This window comes from Cercospora beticola, chromosome 4 (genome assembly GCF_033473495.1).
Source record: "Cercospora beticola chromosome 4, complete sequence".
NCBI lineage: Eukaryota > Fungi > Ascomycota > Dothideomycetes > Mycosphaerellales > Mycosphaerellaceae > Cercospora > Cercospora beticola.
In genome coordinates this window covers 17,964-36,982 of record NC_088938.1, presented here as the reverse complement: position 1 = coordinate 36,982, position 19,019 = coordinate 17,964, and the positions used below count along the sequence as shown (strand labels likewise).

General features: G+C 52.8%; 7 protein-coding genes across 7 annotated transcripts; 5 read left to right on the top strand and 2 right to left on the bottom strand.

Moving 5' to 3' along the window:
• Positions 1 to 188: 188 nt before the first annotated feature.
• Positions 189 to 3,368, top strand: RHO25_005655 (uncharacterized protein; the record flags this gene model as incomplete). Its single annotated transcript, XM_023596541.1, has 1 exon — positions 189 to 3,368. One exon carries the CDS (start codon positions 189 to 191, stop codon positions 3,366 to 3,368), a length of 3,180 nt encoding a protein of 1,059 aa, XP_023452157.1.
• Positions 3,369 to 3,518: 150 nt separating this feature from the next.
• Positions 3,519 to 6,630, bottom strand: RHO25_005654 (uncharacterized protein; the record flags this gene model as incomplete). Its single annotated transcript, XM_023596540.2, has 2 exons — positions 3,519 to 5,643; positions 5,696 to 6,630. 2 exons carry the CDS (start codon positions 6,628 to 6,630, stop codon positions 3,519 to 3,521), a joined length of 3,060 nt encoding a protein of 1,019 aa, XP_023452154.1.
• Positions 6,631 to 6,899: 269 nt separating this feature from the next.
• On the top strand, positions 6,900 to 8,616 carry RHO25_005653 (uncharacterized protein; the record flags this gene model as incomplete). Its single annotated transcript, XM_023596539.2, has 2 exons — positions 6,900 to 7,286; positions 7,348 to 8,616. The coding sequence occupies 2 exons, from the start codon at positions 6,900 to 6,902 to the stop codon at positions 8,614 to 8,616; spliced, it is 1,656 nt and encodes a 551-aa protein (XP_023452155.1).
• A 795-nt stretch (positions 8,617 to 9,411) lies between these two features.
• Positions 9,412 to 11,204, top strand: RHO25_005652 (uncharacterized protein; the record flags this gene model as incomplete). Its single annotated transcript, XM_023596538.2, has 3 exons — positions 9,412 to 10,151; positions 10,207 to 10,306; positions 10,359 to 11,204. The coding sequence occupies 3 exons, from the start codon at positions 9,412 to 9,414 to the stop codon at positions 11,202 to 11,204; spliced, it is 1,686 nt and encodes a 561-aa protein (XP_023452152.1).
• A 1,807-nt stretch (positions 11,205 to 13,011) lies between these two features.
• Positions 13,012 to 14,808, top strand: RHO25_005651 (uncharacterized protein; the record flags this gene model as incomplete). Its single annotated transcript, XM_023596537.1, has 3 exons — positions 13,012 to 13,375; positions 13,426 to 14,485; positions 14,547 to 14,808. 3 exons carry the CDS (start codon positions 13,012 to 13,014, stop codon positions 14,806 to 14,808), a joined length of 1,686 nt encoding a protein of 561 aa, XP_023452153.1.
• Positions 14,809 to 15,392: 584 nt separating this feature from the next.
• RHO25_005650 (uncharacterized protein) lies at positions 15,393 to 16,310 on the bottom strand (the record flags this gene model as incomplete). The annotated part of the gene is made up of 5 exons (XM_023596536.2): positions 15,393 to 15,703; positions 15,755 to 15,848; positions 15,905 to 16,044; positions 16,102 to 16,239; positions 16,298 to 16,310. 5 exons carry the CDS (start codon positions 16,308 to 16,310, stop codon positions 15,393 to 15,395), a joined length of 696 nt encoding a protein of 231 aa, XP_023452150.2.
• Positions 16,311 to 18,326: 2,016 nt separating this feature from the next.
• On the top strand, positions 18,327 to 18,879 carry RHO25_005649 (uncharacterized protein; the record flags this gene model as incomplete). Its single annotated transcript, XM_023596535.2, has 2 exons — positions 18,327 to 18,390; positions 18,482 to 18,879. 2 exons carry the CDS (start codon positions 18,327 to 18,329, stop codon positions 18,877 to 18,879), a joined length of 462 nt encoding a protein of 153 aa, XP_023452151.1.
• Between the last annotated feature and the right edge of the window lie 140 nt (positions 18,880 to 19,019).

Sequence of the window (19,019 nt, the reverse complement as noted above, 5' to 3'; positions counted from 1 at the left end):
TTCGTCCAGCGCCACCTGGACCGCCAACATCAGCAACCATTTCCGACTCCGACAAACCACCGCACCCCCTAAGATCCTACAGCCTCACCATCATCGAAGATGCCGCCAAGCATTTACACGAAACACAACGAAAAGCACAGGAACGGCAAGGGTGTCTTCCTGTTCGTCTCGCTGTTGACGGCGGGACTATGCAGCCTCTACCCCATGTGCTGCTTCCACAACTACAGCAGCAAGACCAAAGCCAAGACCAAGCAAGCGATGGCGCAGCTGGAGCAGGATCAAAAGGAGGCGGCAGAATACCAGGCGAGGAAGGCACATCATCGTTCCCGTTCGCCGCCGGACGTGGCCTACGTCCCTCGCAACCGCCAGTCTTCGACGAGACGTCACGAGAGTCGCCGTCGCGAAGATCGTCACCGGAGTCGCCATCGCTACTAGGACGACGAACGCTCTCCCGAGACAACAGGGCGGACACACAAGAGACTGCCCTCTACCGACCGGAGTCTGGATCGAGAGCGGAATCGCCGTCACAATGGCCGCGCGCCTCCCCGCAAGTACCATCACAGCTCGTGGGAGGGAGTGCTGGCGCCGATGCCGGCATTCTGATCTCGAGTCCTGATCCCATCGCCGAATACAAAACACAGATGCGATCTCTCTTGGCAAGATCAAGTTTCCCCAGATCGCTAGCCAGCGTACACCCACCCACACCCCGATCGCAGCATTCCCGTCACTCCTCCAGCACTATATCCTCCATCACTTCACAGTCGTCCTATGCAAGCAGTTACGCCTACATCTTCAGAAGAAAGAAACCAGATTTGAGATTGCTACGGAAGAGCAGCAAACCGCCCCAACACCTCAAGCCGAGAGCATCAGCAGTGAAGAAGCCAGTCATCATTGACGCAGCGCAACGAATAGCGGGACCAAGAGTCGTCGAAGACACCGGATACGTGGAGTCTACAACGAAGCATATCACGCCACCGCCAATGGAAAGACCCATCGCCTTGACACTACCCGAGCTACTGAAAGCTGAGCCACCGCCGAAGCCGTTGCGCAAAGTACAGACTCTCCGATTCAAGAGCCTCATCACAGAAGGAAGACAGCCAACACACACTCTCAAGACTGCGGCGTCGCGACCAGTCCTTTCTCGTGCTGATCCGCCGCATCCATCTCCTCCTCATCCTTTGACCACCAGTACAGACGCTGCGCCGTTGCAGACCGGATCAAGAGTATTGAGCCTCGAACACCTGCACGAGTACGAAACAATTCGGCGCACAGCTCGCGAAAATCGACTAAACGAGCAAAGATCTCGATCCAGAGGGAAGCGAGGCTCGAGCCATCAAAGCAGCAAGAATAGCAGCAGGAGGGACTTGAGGGGCATGAGAAAGCACTACCATGATGTTACGCCCCAAGAACAAGAGTGCGATTTAGTGAATGAATCTGCTTCCAGCCACGGCAATTCTTACTTTCAAACTTGGATACCGGAAATAACATACTGCAAAGAATTTGTACCCTTGCGGACACCAATTTCTGATGAAGACCGCGAAGCTTTGGACTACTTCGTACCAAGGTCAGACCCACCCAACGCACAGGACACACCGCTTCCGAGCGAGCAGTTGCAAAGAAGCTCAACTATGGGAACGACGACGTCAGTCGTGGCAACGCGCAAGTCGAATGCATTCTTCAAACTCTTCAGAAGAAGCATCTTCAAAGAAAGAGACGATCATGGGCATCATCACAAGTCGTCGAGCAAACAGGGTTCTGGAAAACTGCCCTCGAATATCGCATCGACAGAGTCTCCTGAGTGGATGGACGTGCCTCTCCCGCCTTTGACACCTGGAATCACGCTGAGCAGTCCTGCTGACAGCAAAGGCGAGTATACGCGTTCGCTTGTGCCAGAGCTGCATTCACCATCGTACTTCGGGCGGACGAGATTCCTTCGTGACGACAGCTCGAAGTCTTTGACACCATCACCCGGCCACGGATCGCCCGGTCATACTTCGGCGGCAGAAATGAAGCCGGATCGCGCAACGCCGTCACCACTTTTCTCTCGACCAAGACACCACAAGCGATCTTCCTCTGAGGCATTGTCGCCAATGTCAAGACCTCAGAAAACTTCAATGCTCAAACATAGCAGCATTCTGGAGGGAGAGGCGTCCTTCAGCGCACCAAGCCAGGTGCGGCCTGGCTTCGTCTCTACCATACCACATTCATCAGAGTCGGAAACCGCTTCCCACAACTCGGTAGAAGACCAGCCCCATCGGTGCGAGACACTAAAGCAGCGACCCTCGATCGCAGGTCTCGCATTGCCCAACTTGAAGTCGAAACAAAGTCACGCCCTCACATTCCAGGAGCCCATCTTGCGAAAGAAGCCTAGCACTTGGAAGAGCTTGGTCAATGGGATTCGCAAAGTGTCTTCGCTTGGCATCCTTGCAAGCAATCGCGACTCATCATCAGGAGAAGAAGTTCAGCGCCAGACGCCACTTATGAAAGCAAAGAGATCATTCGCAAAGTTGAAGCTGCGTCCCTCGTTAGCTGCAATCAACGTGCGCAACGGCAAGCTGGTCCGAATATCCTCGCGTGACAGTCAGCCACAGTCGGGAGACATAGACACTGAAGACGATGATAAGCCATCGTTCTCGCATCAAATGTCTTCTCCTCAGCAGGCTCCACCACAGCCACGCCAGCCTCGACCCATCAGGCCCGACGACTTGATCGTGACGAATTTTGAGCAAACGCCATTCAGCAAGCGGTACTACGACAGTATTCGGGCCGAGCAGCAAGCAATCCGAGCTTTCATCGATCAAACGATGGAAGAAGACGATGAAGAATGCGACGAAGTTGTACTCGGCTTCGAACAGAACGTTCCCGATCATCTACCCAAGAGTCCGCTGTGCCCTCTGCACCCAAAGCACAAGAGTGGAGGTAAAGCGATCTGTCCACTGCATGGAAGGTACAAGCCACCAAAACGACCGCCAAGCCCGATGCACAAAATGGAGATTGTCTTTGATACTCGTGAGAACGATGTTGGGGGCCCATCAGGTGCGACATCAGCTCAAGCCAAGCTGGCTACTGGCATCGATGGCACGGAGGCGTACCTCAAGAGAGCAGCTTTCACGTCGCAGCAGACCTTTCGTTCTGCAGGGAATGCACGACGCTTGCAGCAGACTTCGAGCATGGGGAGCGATGGAGCGGAGTCTCTGGAATTGATGCACAGTGAGAGCCCGGCGGACGTAGATGCTTGGTCACGGCCTAGGAGGCAGCGACTTCATCATTTGCAACGAGGATCAGAATGTGCTCGTGGGAGGACTTTGTTCAGAGGAGAGTCCGCGGTTGATATCCGCAAGAGGCGAGCGAGGCGGCATCGAGACTGATGTTGAGAGGAAGTCCTAGAATAGTGCTGAATGAATTGCAAGTTTCGTGCTCATCTCACTTTCTTCATTCTCGCGGATAGTGGTCCCATGTGCCACATTGCGTCAATTGTACTGGCTAAAGGTCTTTCGCCAGAGACTCTTCATTCCTGCTTATCGACGTCCGATCACCTCCCTCTCGACTGCGTAGCGATCCGGACCTGTATCTCTTCGTCTCCCTCTGCGGTCTTCGAGCTGTGTGTAGTGGGGAGACGGAACGGCTGATGAAGGCGCACTCCCGGGATATCGAACACTTCCTCCGTAACCACTGTCCGTTTCCGAACGTCGAGGGGGAGGCGGCACTGGACTCAGTGGCCGCTTATTGTACTCAGAGTTGTAGTACCCCCCGTCCGCGACTGGGTAATCCGAGCTTCTCCGGCTGCTGCGATGCAGATTGTCGTACCTGTAGTCAAGGTCGCTATCGTAGTCTTGCACATAAGGTTGTGGGGGATGCCGAAAAGGATTTTGATGGGGCCCGTAGAAGGCTTCGACGGGCTCTGTTGGACCAGAAGGTCTGGGTATTGGGCCGTGAAACGAGTGATGTCGAGTTCTCGGGGGAGAGCGGGAACGCGAACGACTGGATTCGGATTCGCTGTGCACACGCTCTCGCTCGCGCTCTCGCTCACGCTCACGTGAAACCGTAGAGTCGGCCCAGGAAACGCGTGATTCGTTTGAGGGGGGCTCTTCTCGTATCGATCCCAGTGGTTTCGGTGGATACTCGTTGGCACTCGCGGCTCGGCGTAGCGATGGGCGCAGGGGTTCTCCTCTGTCTCTTTGGTAGCTCACCGCGCGAATGTATTCATCTTCTGGATATTTGTCTCCTGTTGGAGAGTCCTCGCTCACCCTCTTGTTATCCGGGGAGGAATTCCGCTTGTGATTTTTGGAGCGCTTCTTGGAAGCTGTCTTCGATTTCTTGGACTTGCGCGGTTGCACCCACATCTGCATATGCACCACTAGGCCAGGCCAGACGTTATCCGACCAGAATTCTGGCAGTATCACAAAACCATTGCTGTCAACCAGAGAGTACTTGCCGTCCCGTACTAAGGCCTCATGGTCTTCTCCAGTGCCTTTGGAAGCCTGTAGAATGCATCGTTGCATGGCGGCCCAGTCGCGCACAACGGCAAAAGGGAATCGAAACCAGTTGCCGAGGGTGTCGCAGAAGCTCACTGCCGTGATGTACTTCTCATGGTCATGTGAAAGGTTTGGACGAGGAGTCTCCAGCATTGAACTTTCGACCTTTGACTTTGCTGACGCAGGCTGCGATATGTCATTTGAGATAGGGCGAGAAATCCGGCCGCCAGCAGAGCCTTCTCCAATCGACTGATAGATTCTCCCAGAAGACAGCTCGGACGGCTGTGCTTGTGATGTCCGGTTTTGATTCTGAGTTCCCTTCCGCAGCTCTTTCCCCAATTCGTGTCGCAAATCGTCTCCACTGTTCAAATTGCCATACTTCCCAGCAACCTTGGCAACGACTGCTGTTTGCTCCTCTCTTGACCGCCCGGTCGTGGTGGCAGCTAGGAGTTTCAAATATCGTGACTCGAGTTCCTCGTACTGATCCTGTTTACGAGGCTTCTTCCTTCTACTGTATAACTCCAACGTCAAGGGAATAATTGCATCAAGCACTTTGCCGGCTTTGAGGTCGTCGTGAAGCGTTGTCTGAAGCTCTTCCATCGCCTTCGTCAAAGAGTCCTCGGTCCCCATGTCATTCGACGAAAGTTCTGGAGCTTCCCCTGCAAGAATGTGTTTGGTGTTTCGTATGCCCATGTCCCCAGGATCGACGAAGTGTATCCTGGGATGGGTCCTTCTCGTCTCCTCGATTCCTGTGCTGTCAGACTCGTCATCAGATGCAGCCACAAGCAGATGCTGCGGTAAAGAAAACAATGCAAGCTGCCGCTGATGCGCTTGAACGTGCTTGAACCAGTGTCGCTGAGATGGGCAGATGCACTGGCAAAGTGGGCATCTGGGGCTCGACGCCGCTTCTTGCGGAGTTGCACATGCGTCGGAGATTGTCTTTAGTGTCAAGATGTCGTTCGTGACTTTGTGATGTTCCACAATATGGTGTTCGAGGTCTTGTACAGCAGTGAAAACGCAGTCACAGTCGAAAGGACATCGCCAACTGATCGGATGCGATGAAATCAGGTGTTGCTGCCATTCGCGAGGGCTCGAGTAGGCTCGATGCGGACTTGTACATAGTTCGTAGGTACATGCGTATGGTTGCAGATCGTGGAAGACATGAGTTCTGCGATGTTGTCAGCATGTTGAACCTTTTGCGGAATGGAAGTTTTGCTGACCGCCATTGTTTTTCAGTCGTGACAGACACGTTGCAAGAGCAGATAGGACATCTCAAGCGATCTTGCCCTTGCTGCTGTGGAATTGGTGGCACCTTCAGCGAAAATACCGGAGCCGAGTCTACGCGTGGTCTGCTAGAAATGCTAGCTGCAGAGCGCCACAGAGTGCTAATAGTTACTGCAGATGCCTCGGTCTGGGCGACCTCGGACGACGGGCCTAAACCCATAAAGTCAGACTCATCGTCCTCGACAGAAGAGTCTGGGCCGTCGCTAGTGCGATGATCGTGGCTGGGTTCATTGTTCTGCCAATGCCGGAGGAGCTGCCTGCGGCGAGAAATGCACTCCGCCAGTCGCTTGATCAAGAACGCTGGAGCGCTCGGAAAGTCTTGACGAACGTGCTCCTCATCAAAATGCAGATATTCAAACGCAGCGGAAGCTTCGGTAGACTTCAGATAGTCGGTGCCAGCGGGCTTCCGCAGTGCCAAGTTCAGACGGTAAAGCTGATCGACTACGTCGCCAATATGGCGTGTTTGGTTGGATCCGAGGTCATTCGGCGCCGGATCATATTCAAAGTCGAGTGAGATGTCATCTTCATCATCTTTATCGCCCGCTGCCGCTGATACTTGGTCATTGTCAACTTCGGCTGCATCATAAGCTTGATCCAGACTGTCCGCGAGTTTCTGTAGCAAGGACAGAAGTTGATCTCGAAGGCCCTGCGTGTCTCTTAAACTGTAGGCCTGGCCATTCTGGTCAGCAGGCATGTCCGTGGCCGCCTGCGATACCCATGCTTTGAAGCGAAACTGCTCGTTCTTCAGGCTAGTGACACAGCTTTGCTGGCTTTTGTCCTGATGTCTTTTTATCGTGGACTCAAACTTGGTCACGCAGCTCTCGATTCTCTCTGCGATGACTCCATGCGGTAGATACTGGCTTGTTGTCATGTTGAAGTCAGATTAGACATCTGGACAGTGTGTAGTCTGATAGTTGCTGAGAGCGTCGACGTACTTGTTTTGCACGATGTACGCGAGTTACGCTAGAGGCGCATGCCCCACAGCGGCGGCTCGAGCAGGATGACCGCCTTATTGGTAGACCGATAGCCTCGCTAAGCCATGCTGCATGAGCTGAGTGAGTCTTGTACGACAGCTGCACTCCGAAGGATTGTCAGCTTCTCAGCGAGCTGTTGAACTTGTTTGAACTTCATTCATACACCATGTCTGGCATCGAAATCGCTGGATTGGTCCTTGCGACAATTCCACTGGCCATCTCTGGCCTTGAGCACTACGCCGACGGCGTGGGAACGATTCGAAAGCTGAGCCACATTCGCGAGCACTTTCACTATCTTCGGACCGATCTAGAGGTAGAGCAAGTATTGTTTATGAACACCTTGGAGACGTTGCTCTCAGATACCCTCGGAGCACAAATCTGCAATCATCTGTTGACACAGTTGGGAGGCTCGAGCTGGTATGATTCTGATGTGGACCGGCGACTTCGTGAAGGACTGCAACGTTCTTACGATGTGTTTTTCAAATCCGTACAGCGGATTGAGGAAGCCTTGCGGGACCTGATGGAAGCATTGCAGCTTGATGGAAACGGCAAGGTGAGTGACGAGCACGGCGTCTGGTGAAAGAAGTTCCTGGTCACCAGCTGACCATTCATAGGGTCCATTCTCCATGGAACGGAGATCCATCGCGGAAGGGCTGAAACGGCTGAAGTTTGGCCTGAGAATGAAGAAGTACCAAGAACAACTAGACACCATCAAAGGCTGCAATGGCCGTCTCCTCAAGCTCGCGGCGCAATCAAGCACTCTCAGTCGCCAGTCCAGGCACCCAGCACGTGTCGTCTCCCACTATCAGGATCTGCGAAATCATGCCGTGAGCATATTTGAGTCATTGAGTGCGGGTCTGTCGAGATCTTGTAAAGAAAAACACAGGGTCAATTTGTGCATGAAGCCTTTTGCCGCACAATCTGATGACGAAGAACTGCAACTGGCCGACTCGCCGACGTTCAAAGTGGTGTTCGAACATTGTGGCGCAGATCGACCAGCAGGGTCATCGGTATGGGAGTTGGAGGAAACTGACATTCGAATGCTCAATCTTGCATCTCATCCAAGGAACGGAATGCAGTCTCTGCCGCGATTGACGCGAACCCGCTCGGGCAAAGCGGCGACGGTGCGACAATACAACAGTCCGCTGCATGAGATCAGCGATGTCTGCACAGGCCTGGGCGGTCTGAAAGGCCTGCAGCAAGCAGCATGTCTTGGGTACATGGCTGACATCCAGAACAACTTTCAGCTGGGCTTGTTCTGGCCAGGTCGCCGCATGATTATTGGGGCGTCTCTGTCCGCCATCTCGCTTGCTGATGTCCTGGATGGCCCACAACGATCATGGGTGAGCGACTTGGACAAGCGGATTCTGGCTCTCTCTTTGGCCTCTGGAATGTTGACGCTATCCGGCACAGCTTGGCTCTCAAACGGTCAATGGGGCAAGCGAGAGATCACAGTGTTTCGGCAACCGAGTGGAGTGCTTTTGAGTCGCCCATTCGTGACGCAACAGCTTTATGGACCTTCGCGAGTATCGCAGGCATACTTCGAGACTTGCAGTCTGATTCGAGATGAGGCGACCTTTGCTCTAGGCGTATTGCTTATCGAACTATGCATGGGGCATACTCTGGATGATCTTCGAGCTCCTGAAGACCTCACCCCAAATGGCGTGAAGCACAAGCTTTCGGACTTTTTGACAGCTTCACGGCTGGTCGACGAAGTATATGGGATAGCGGGAGGCCATTGGGGTGATGTCGTCCGCCGTTGTGTCCATTGCGAATTTGATCAGCGAAACGTCGGTCTTGCCAATGCGGAATTTCGGCAGGCAGTGTATGAGAGAGTGGTTGCTGTACTGGAGAAGGATGTGCAAGATGCTCAGTCTTGGTGAGGCAGATGGAGTGGGACATGAATTGGTAAGGTTGGAGTTGGAGTTGGAGTTGAAGGGCAAGGAGATTGCTGACCGGAGCTCTTTCCGCCAAGAGAAACACACAGACCATGTCGGTGGCGTCACCGGGCTGCACCTCGGAAGTCAAGCAACAGTGCTTGATGAGCTTAGTAGAGCTTGATGTGAGACATCTATTCTGCTTTTCCACCACTGAACTTCTACAGATACATCTGACACCATTGGAAGTGCCTGATGGCAAGGCCGCCGACCAGTGTACCCCCACTGTTTATTGATAGATCGCGGAGTCGCTGTTATTGCTGGAGAAGTCCATATGCGGAGAAACCACTTCACAAGGAGTGCACCCTTTCATCGCTGCCACGTCTGCTAATACTCTCATCGTCTAGCTGGAAAGACCACAGCAACGACGCTCAGCCCTGGTAGAGACTTCGAAACCTCTCCAGGGTACCCACGTGATTCCAATTTTGAGTTTCAAGCTTTCGATCCACCTTCCTCAGCTAGCCGAGACCTCATCAAAACTCCACGCAACACCGTCTTTCTTCGCCCAACTTTTCCCTGTTCATCCGTCCGGACGCCGAAGCGGACCAAGTAGCTGACCGATTGCGGTCCTCCTCGACATTCATTGCAGACCTCTCATGGACTTCGAGCCACTGTTCTTCTGCCTCCTACTCAAAGCCATTCGCTGAGTGATACTGGACTTCCACTGGAAGGACCCGAGAGACACGACACCGCCAATCGGAACGCAACAGAGTGGTGACCCGGCGCCAGCTCGTTTACATCATGTCTCCTCAATCCAGCGACCGCGATTCCACAGACGTCGCAGCTCTTGCGCTCCTCGGCAAGAAACAGGTTCTCGAACGCCGCTTCAGCTTCGCTACTCTTCTCGGTTTTGCTATTTGCGAGCTGATCACCTGGGAGACTGTCCTCGCACTGTTCAGTCAGGCCTTCCTGAACGGTGGACCTTCTGGCAATGTCTACGGCTTCATCATCGCTTGGTCCTCCACAGCTTCCGTGTACACAGTCATATCCGAACTCGCATCCATGGCTCCGATCGCTGGCGGTCAGTACTATTGGGTGTACATGCTGGCTCCTCCGGAGTACAAAGTTGTGTCCAGTTACGTCACGGGCTGGTTGACAACTTTGGCCTGGATTGCGACAGTTGCGACTGAGACGTTGTTTGGCGGCACGATTATTCAAGGAGTGCTCATTCTGAATCATCCGGATTATGCTGAGAAGAGGTGGCACGGGACGCTCTTGACGTGGGCTGTGATAGCGTTTTGCATGTTCATGAACCTCGTGTTGCCACATTGGTTGCCCAAGTTTAACTTCGGCGTCATGATCTTTCACCTCTGCGGCTTCGTGGCGGTACTGGTGACTTTGTGGGTGATGACGCCTTCTCTGAAGTCGAATGAGTTCGTGTGGAGGACTTCGATGAACGAAGGTGGCTGGCCCACTCAAGGATTGTCGTATTGTGTAGGCTTCCTTGGCAATGTCGCAACATTTGTCGGAGCGGATGCTAGGTGAGTTCGGAGAGCAGGGCCAATGCCCTCAGTTCTGATGCTTACATGCACACAGTGTACACATGGCAGAGGAAGTCGCAAACGCGGCGACCGCAATACCAAAGGCGATCCTGGGCGCCATGCTCATCAATGGTCTCGTCGGATTCGTAATGCTGGTAAGTAGTCCCCGTTCAAGAGCAAAAGTGAGACTTCTAATCATTGACCTAGGTCACAATTCTGTACTGCCTGGGCGATACAGACTCGGTCCTCAATACGAAAACGGGATTTCCATTCATCCAGATCTTCCAGAACAGTGTCCAAAATGTGGGCGGAACTGTTGCCATGACGGCAATTGTGATTGCGGTGACCATCGCCTGCTCGAATGGTATCACGACAACCGCATCCAGAATGACCTGGTCCTTCGCCCGTGATCGTGGTCTACCTTTCTCTCCCGCACTCTCCCGATTGACGCTGAAGACGAAGATACCGTGGGTGGCGGTGCTGGCCGTGACCGGAATCGCTGCTTTATTGACCCTCATCTACATCGGATCTGAAACAGCTTTCAACGATGTGGTGTCACTTACCATCACCGGATTCTATGGCAGCTACTTGGTTCCGGCATCATTCCTGCTTTACCACCGCATCAACGGCAACATCGCACCTCACGGCAGTGATCAGGAGGATCTCTCTTCTTCGTCGGCGCGCGATCTGGTCGAAGATGGACGTATCGTCAAATCACCAACAACTTCGGATGAAAGCACAGATGGCAGCACTGTTGTCGCCGAGACTCGTCTGGTGTGGGGTCCATGGCATGTTCCTGGAATCTGGGGTATCCTGAACAACTTGTACGCCTGCTGCTACATGACCTTTGTTATCTTCTGGAGTGTTTGGCCTCCGACGTACAAAGTCACGGCATCGACCATGAATTATTCGGTCGTGATTACAGGCGGTGTACTGATCTTGAGCGCAGCGTACTTTTATGCGTATGCGAAGAAGCATTACAAGGGTCCGTTGATCGATGAGGAGATCGCTGCTCTGATGAGGATCAGATCTGTGGTGCCTGTCAGGACGTAGATTCGGTGATGAAGTCGGCGTGGAAGAGAGTACATATGTAGATTTTGGCAGCTGAATCCCTTGCCACTTCTTACTCGGCCGTTCCAACGACTAGATATAGTCCTTGCCCCTCGATTCAGTGCCGTCGTTGGTACGCCAGCTGCTTGGATGTTCATGTCGCGTTCCTGCTATTGATGTCCGCTCGTTTGGGGAAAGCCGACAATTAGTGGCCGAGCTTATTACTCAATATTCGATGACTGTCACTTGGCAGCTTCACGACCTCAGTTCTTCGCATCAGTAGTCACTTCACCCTTTCAATCTTCACCTAGAAGACCGCCTTTCTCTCCTCTCTTCGAATAGTCGAAACCGCCATGGCCTGGAAGGTGAAGACTTCGGCAGACATGCGCTTTAGATGGCCACTCGCAGGACGACGCACCACCAACGGACTTGGAGGAGCAGGACGCATAGCCGGAGAGGACGTTGAGATGGCAGCCATCCCACTGTGGCGAGAAGAGCAATTTTCGTCTTTCGCGGACCCAACTCTTTCGATAGCTTGTGCGGATTCTGTTTCGTGTCCGCTCTGGCTGTTGACATGAATTCGCTGAGTTCTAGTGGACCTGCTTAGTCCGTATTTGATGGCGTCAACAACAACCATCCTCCGTCCCTTCTCCATCCACGACGTCTGCTCTTCACATGAGCACTCTGCTCAAATCTTCGGCCTCCAGCGACATCCAACATTCCCTACCTCAATCGAACATCCCCAACGCAACCGTGATCTGGAAGCGAGCGCGCTCTGTGAAGAGCTCGGCAGATACGCGTCTGAGGTGTTCACTCGCCGCAAAGCACAGTATATAGCCTTCAAGAGCAGGATGCATGGCAGGAAAGGAGACGTTGAGAGCCATCCCACGGTGGCGAAAAGAGCAGATGCATCGCTGAACGCGATTGATGAAGACGATGACACCCAAGGCGCCAGATTATCGGCTGGACCCCCATGTCCGCCTGTTGGCGATGCCGCCTGCAAACCATCGTACCGGCAACACGACGCGGCTGCTACGAACGGACAGTAGACGCGTAGCCGCCGCAAGCAGGAGCATCGAAATGATGATATGTGATACAGCAGCTCGGTCAAGCCGCTTTGTCGGAAAATGTCGAGGTGAAGTTCCTGCCTTCCCAAGCTCTCGTTGGGTGCTTTCTATACTTCAATATGTCCCTCTACCACGACGTGCTGCCCCGTAACAGAAATGCGAGAGACCATCCCATGTACTGATACTCCGACATAGACGCGAACGGTATACCACGGCCTCTCCAACGATCGGGTGAAGTTCTGGGAACAGGCATTTTCGGCTCATCGCTTATTGACAACATTCTGCCAAGTATCACGACATCGTCTTCCACGTGGAAAATCGTGGCACACATGCCTTCGCGAACGCTCGGAATTCTCTAGCAGCACCTCAACAGGCACATTTCATCCCCATTCGCGATGCATGTCCGCATCACTGCCCTGCCTGCCAAGTCGCCACTAGGCGATAAGAGGCACGAGCTCCTATTGCAGCGCACGCATTGCCTTTGTATTCGCCCAAAACTCCTTTGCCAATGCCATCGATGCCCCCTCGTCTTTCTGGGCAAGACAAAGCTACTGCTCTTCTCATCGTTTGGCTGAATTGCGCAAGATGAAGTTTTTCCTAGACGCTTTGACGATCGCGTCTTCGGTAGTGGCCAGCTCGTGCCAAACATGTGGGAACAGTTCGTCTTATACATAAGAATAAGTCGCCCTTGTTTTGGGTCAAGGTAGGTTTCGCATCATCCTTTTTTCGACATCTCCGCGGCTATGGCGTCGCATTCGGATAAATTGTCGCACGAGGTCGCGCCTACGGCTGGGCTCACTGCAAAGGATGTTCAGATTGGGACGGATTCTTTGCAGAACTCAACACCCTCATTGCGATCGGAGGATCTTGTCCAGGGAGACTATGGAAGCGACAGTCATCATGTCTTCTCCGAGCCGAAGGTTGCGGACTACTGGCGAGGCGTCTACGAGAAGGCTGAATATGAAGGCCGTCATCGTTTCGATCCAACCTTGACGTGGAGCGCAGACGAAGAACTGAAGTTGAGGCGCAAAGTCGATTTTCGAATCATGTCCTGGTGCTGGGTCATGTTCATGGCACTGGACTTGAACAGAAGGAACATCAATCGAGGTACATACCGTCGTTCAGAGTTGTTGTAATGCCGACTAACGACCATGCAGCCATTTCCGATAACATGCTCGAGGAGCTTGGTATGGACACGAACGATTTCAACACAGGTCAAACCATCTTTCTTGTCTCTTTCCTGGCCGCTGAACTGCCATCTGGACTCATCTCCAAGAAGCTTGGACCCGACATCTGGATACCATTCATCATCCTCGGCTGGTCCATCACTTCGGCAGCACAAGCTGGATTGACGAACAAGGCGGGGTACTATGCTGTCAGATGCATCCTTGGTCTGCTCATGGGAGGCTTCATTCCGGACACTGTGCTGTACATCACCTACTGGTACAATAGCAAGGAGCTCCCGATCCGTCTCTCATGGTTCTGGACCGTGCTCAGTACTTGCAATATTCTTGGGTCCCTCTTGGCAGCTGGTATCCTCCAGATGCGCGGCCTTCAAGGCTGGAGTGGCTGGCAGTGGCTTTTTCTGATCGAGGGATGTGTCACTGCGGTTGCGGGCATCGTGTCTTGGGGACTCATGCCCGCTTCGATCAGTCAAACCAAAGGCTGGGTCCGTGGAAAGAATGGCTGGTTCACTGAGCGAGAAGAGAAGATCCTGGTCAATCGCCTGCTGCGTGATGATCCTTCCAAGGGTGATATGAACAATCGACAAGCCGTCACGCTTGACAGATTGTGGAAGTGCGTCAAGGATTACGACCTCTGGCCCTTGTACCTTGTTGGTCTGACGAACTACATTCCACCCAGCCCACCGCAGAACTACCTGTCTTTCATCTTGCGACAAATGGGCTGGAGCACTTTTGAGGCCAATTTGCTCACCATTCCGTCGCAATTCATGTTTGGTGTCAATCTGCTCATCATCTCATGGGTGTCGGAGAAGTTCAACGAGCGGGCCTTCATCTCTTCGCTTTCGAACATCTGGATCTTCCCTTGGCTCGCGGCTATTGTGGCACTTGGCGGCTCGGCTTCGGACTGGGTACGATACGCTTTGCTAACTGGCTTGCTGTCGTACCCTTACTGCCATGCTATTGTGGTGTCATGGAATAGCAGGAACTCCAACTCAGTGCGAACGAGAGCTGTCTCTGCTGCGCTGTATAACATGTAAGTTCTCTTCTCCCACTCACAGCATGACATCGCCGTACTGACCCATCTGTCTTCTTAGGTTCGTCCAATCTGGCAACATCATCGGCGTCAACATCTACCGAGAAAACGATCGACCATATTACATCCGAGGCAACAGAATCCTTTTGGGTATCTGCTGCTTCAATATTGTGTTGCTATGGTTTGTCAAGTTCTATTACATCACGAGGAATAAGAGAAGGGAAGCAGCTTGGTCGAAATTAACGGGCGAGGAGAAGGTGGATTACGTGAGGAATACCAAGGATGAGGGCGCGAAGAGGTTGGATTTTAGGTTCTCACATTAGTGAGGCAGGACCTTGTTCGGTACGGAACATAGATTGTATGAACAGAATGTTATGATATGATGATGTTGCGGATCGGTTTCGTTGTTCAGTCTATCGCACTGCGGTGATGCACTCCACCGATGCACTGCAATAATGCACTCCGCTAATGCACTGCGGCATTGCACTGCGATACTGCACTGCAATAATGCACTGCAATAATGCACTGCAATAATACACTCCGCCGATGCACTGCGCTAATGGACTGCGGTATTGCACTGCGGTATTGCACTGCGGTATTGCACTGCGGTATTGCACTGCGGTATTGCACTGCGGTATTGCACTGCAATAATGCACTGCGGTAATGCACTGCGGTAATGCACTGCGGTAATGCACTGCGGTAATGCACTGCGGTAATGCACTGCGGTAATGCACTGCGGTAATGCACTGCGGTAATGCACTGCGGTAATGCACTGCGGTAATGCACTGCGGTAATGCACTGCGGTAATGCACTGCGATAAACTACTGCGCCGATGCACTGCGGCTGTTGCACTGCGACAGTCTATCGCATTGCTGGGTAGAAAAGACTTTCCTTTCACGAGACTGTTCTACCCATGATGATGCTCCTCCTCCCCACTCATCGCCTTATGATCCTTATTCCTCCTCTCTGGATATTCATCGTAGAATCCCGGAAGCGTTGTGAGTTGCGCATTTGGTCCAGGAATATAAGTATGGTTTCTGACAGCTTCGGGCATTTGATTCGCGTAAGCCCAATCTCTCACGGCGTCAAAATTGTGGCATTTATGTTCACGTTCGAAGTCGGGAAGGATCCAGCCTTCGCGGTCGATCCAGATTGAAGGGATGAATGTTACGTCGGAGAGGCACATTATGCGTTCGCGGAGGGCGTCGAGGCAGTGGTCTGGGATGATGTTAGGGGTGTGAAGGAGGGAGTAGAATGGGGGGAACTGACTTGTGTGAGCAACATGGACAGCGTGAGATGCGTGCTCGTTGGTGTTTTCGAGGTACCATTCTCGATTGTACCAGAGAGCTATTCTGAGTGTGTCCTGGAGTTTGCGGTCAGAAACCATCAGGTTCTGGATTTGGATTTTGCGGAGCTTACCAAACAGTGTAAATGATGCATCACATCCAGCGAGACAATGTATGATTCCTGTCCGACTACTTCTTCTGGCATGATGACATGACGGCTTTTGTCGAAGCCATATTTGTCACCTTCTGAGACTGGGACTAGAAAGTGGCCAGCTATGCGGACTTGTCAGTACGGGTTACTCAAAGCGCAGTATTGTTGCGGTGGCTTACAATCTACCCCAAGAGCATCCCATCTTGCGTCGACATCGCCTTCCGAAGGATGTTGAGTGTAAAGACTTGAGCTGTAGTCGAACGCGGGAAATGTCTCTGTATGGAACGACCGGTCGATCGTGCCAATGGGTGAATCTTCTGTGCAAAGTCAGTAACGTATGTCAATTGAAGGTGAAATGCCGCACGCCAGACGTACTGCCATATTGCATGTCCTCGCACGATTTAGTCTCTATAGCAAAGAAATGTTCGTAGCTGCGTATTACTAACGCCGTGAAGAGGGCAGACAGCACGGCGACCACGACATCTCTCTTCACACTCCTGGCTGCGAATGCAACTCGGCTTAGGATGGAGCCATGCCTTCGTTGTGTCTTCTCCTCAGAGATGAATGGGACAGACTCCAAATCCGATTGAGAGCTGGTGTCGTGGTACGTATAAGCCATCGTATGAGCGATATGCATCAAGAGGTCAATGAGCTATGAGAGACTCTACAGTGCGATGTTAGCTATCAGGTGCAGCTTCAAGAACGGTCCCAGTCGGTCCGTCACTTGGTAGGCGTAGCATATGCAGCTAAGCTTGAGTCTTCTAGCAAGTTTAGGGTTCAGGTATTAGTGTTGGTCAAGCATGTGCCGACGGCCATGTGGGATCTGACAGACATGTCGACCTAATCTTGGGTCTCGCATGCGACTGATACGGTTTCGGCCATTCCTACATTCTGGAGGAAATGTCCAGAACGCCGGCTGATAGGGTGACGGGTCTGGGAAACATCGTACGTGGGCCAATACACGCTTGTCCATGCGCACAACAGTCGAAGACACAAAACTACAGCAGCACTTTTAGTCAAGTTTGCATTGAAAATGTCTCTTTTTGGAGTCTGGAAGCTTCTAGTTGGAGCAATTTGCCGAGATGGATCCGGGTATAGCATTCAAATGCTGAAGACGTAATATGTCCTAGTCATGATGATTGAGGGCAGTGCAGTATACCCCGCGATTCGCCCCTCATCACCTGCGACGTGCTGTGTCCGTTCTATCGCCGCGACTTCGCTGATCACGAAGCGTCGGTGAAGCGCTTGCGGAGACTGTCTCACATCTGTCTCGGGTAATTCGTGGAAAAGCGGACGATCGATAACACGAGCCTTGTGTGTCTGTTGAGTTACTGTGCAACAAAAATGCGAGTTCAATCAAGTATCGGAGAAAGCAATTGCACCTCCAATAGCAATCTGTACATTGCGGTCGAATGCATAAGAGTGCCAAGCACATTGGCCAAGCAAAGTGAATATGGGATCAATGGCATACCAACGAAGCGGAGAGTCTGGCCAATGGCGTTAGTGATGCCCGGGTCCGCTATCTTCATGCATAGCTAATGCACCTCGCTGCATTGAAGTCAAATCGTAGGCGTCGGTACTTGTTGGCAGCGGAAGCCACCAATCAAAGCAATGCTCAGCAGCTGACAGTCGACGTCACGTCTGTTTCGGCCGGGCATGCTGAAGGATGTCTGTAGCGGCGGCGACTTTGACGCGTCGAATCGTAGTCCGCTGCAGCTTCAACAATCAGGAGTAGTTGACTCATGGCCAGATTAGTCAAGTGAGACCACGTTATCGCACCTTGTGTCGTCTTATCAGCCATGTTTGCGTGATTGTTAATGGACATGAGGAATTGCTACGCCTTTCCAAGCGTGGAACAGGAGTCGCGGGTGTCACCTGCGGATTCAATCGTTCACGGAAGCCCATATCCGATCTCAAAACAGGAGGAGTGGATACGAGACAAACTGGAACAAGTTTGGCGGCCAGTGATCTCTCTTCACCAACATTCCTGCATTGCGGCAACAAGTCCGAGTCTTGCAGATGCTGTACGATCGAGTGTCCGTCCAAGTCGACTTCGCCCATCTGAGACCGCTCTAGTGTGGACCCACGTCCGACTTGACTCAGAAGTGGCAAGCACCATAACCCTTGGTGATGGTGTGCATAAGTCTATGCCATTGACCGCAGTCTGCAGTGCATGTGACAGACTAGTCCAATACCAAGCTCGAAAAGGCAGGTTGCTGTGTTCCAGTACATTCACTTGTCAGCGCTAGTCTTGCCGACGGGAAGGGATCCCAGCGATTGCAACCAAGAAAGACTGATAAGAAGCGGGCCTCCTCTTCGATTGCTCCAAGGCATTCACATCAGATTCAGGAACACTTTCTTCGCACGGCATTCAAAAACGTCCGTTGAGCTCTCCACCACCAAGATGAAGAGCCCTTTGACCATCGCTTTCGCAGCACTCGCGACTGTTGCCGCAGCCTTGCCAACTGGTACGTACTGAATACAATACTTCTGAGCATTGTTTCGACTTGACGTCAGCGGTATTCCTCACTCGACAGGATGCTCATGAACGTATCGCAGGTGACTTGCTGCTTAGGGAGCCGGCTGGTCTGGAGACACGCAGCGAGAATCCTCCTCGTGAGGCTCAATACAAGCGTAGCGAGAATTCACCACGGTGGGCCCAAGAGAGACCCCCGCGGGAAGCGCAGTACAAGCGTAGCGAGAACTTAGCAAGATATGCCCAAGAGAGACCTCCGCGGGAAGCGCAGTACAAGCGGAGCGAGAACTCGGCAAGATATGCCCAAGAGAGGCCCCCACGGGAGGCGCAGTACAAGCGGAGCGAGAACCCTCCCAGAGAAGCACAGTACAAGCGCAGTGAGAACCCGCCCCGGGAGGCTCAATACAAGCGCAGTGAGAATCCTCCACGAGAGGCGCAGTACAAGCGCAGCGAGAACCCACCAAGAGAGGCGCAGTACTAGAGGGCAACGTCTGACAAGAGGACGGACGGTCGAACTAGAATCCGACCTCAGGGAGTCGACCAGAGTTCTCGTCAACGAAGGCCTTTGAATCTGGCAGAATGCAGGCAGAAGCAGAATCGTGGTCTTCCGCTTTAGACCCT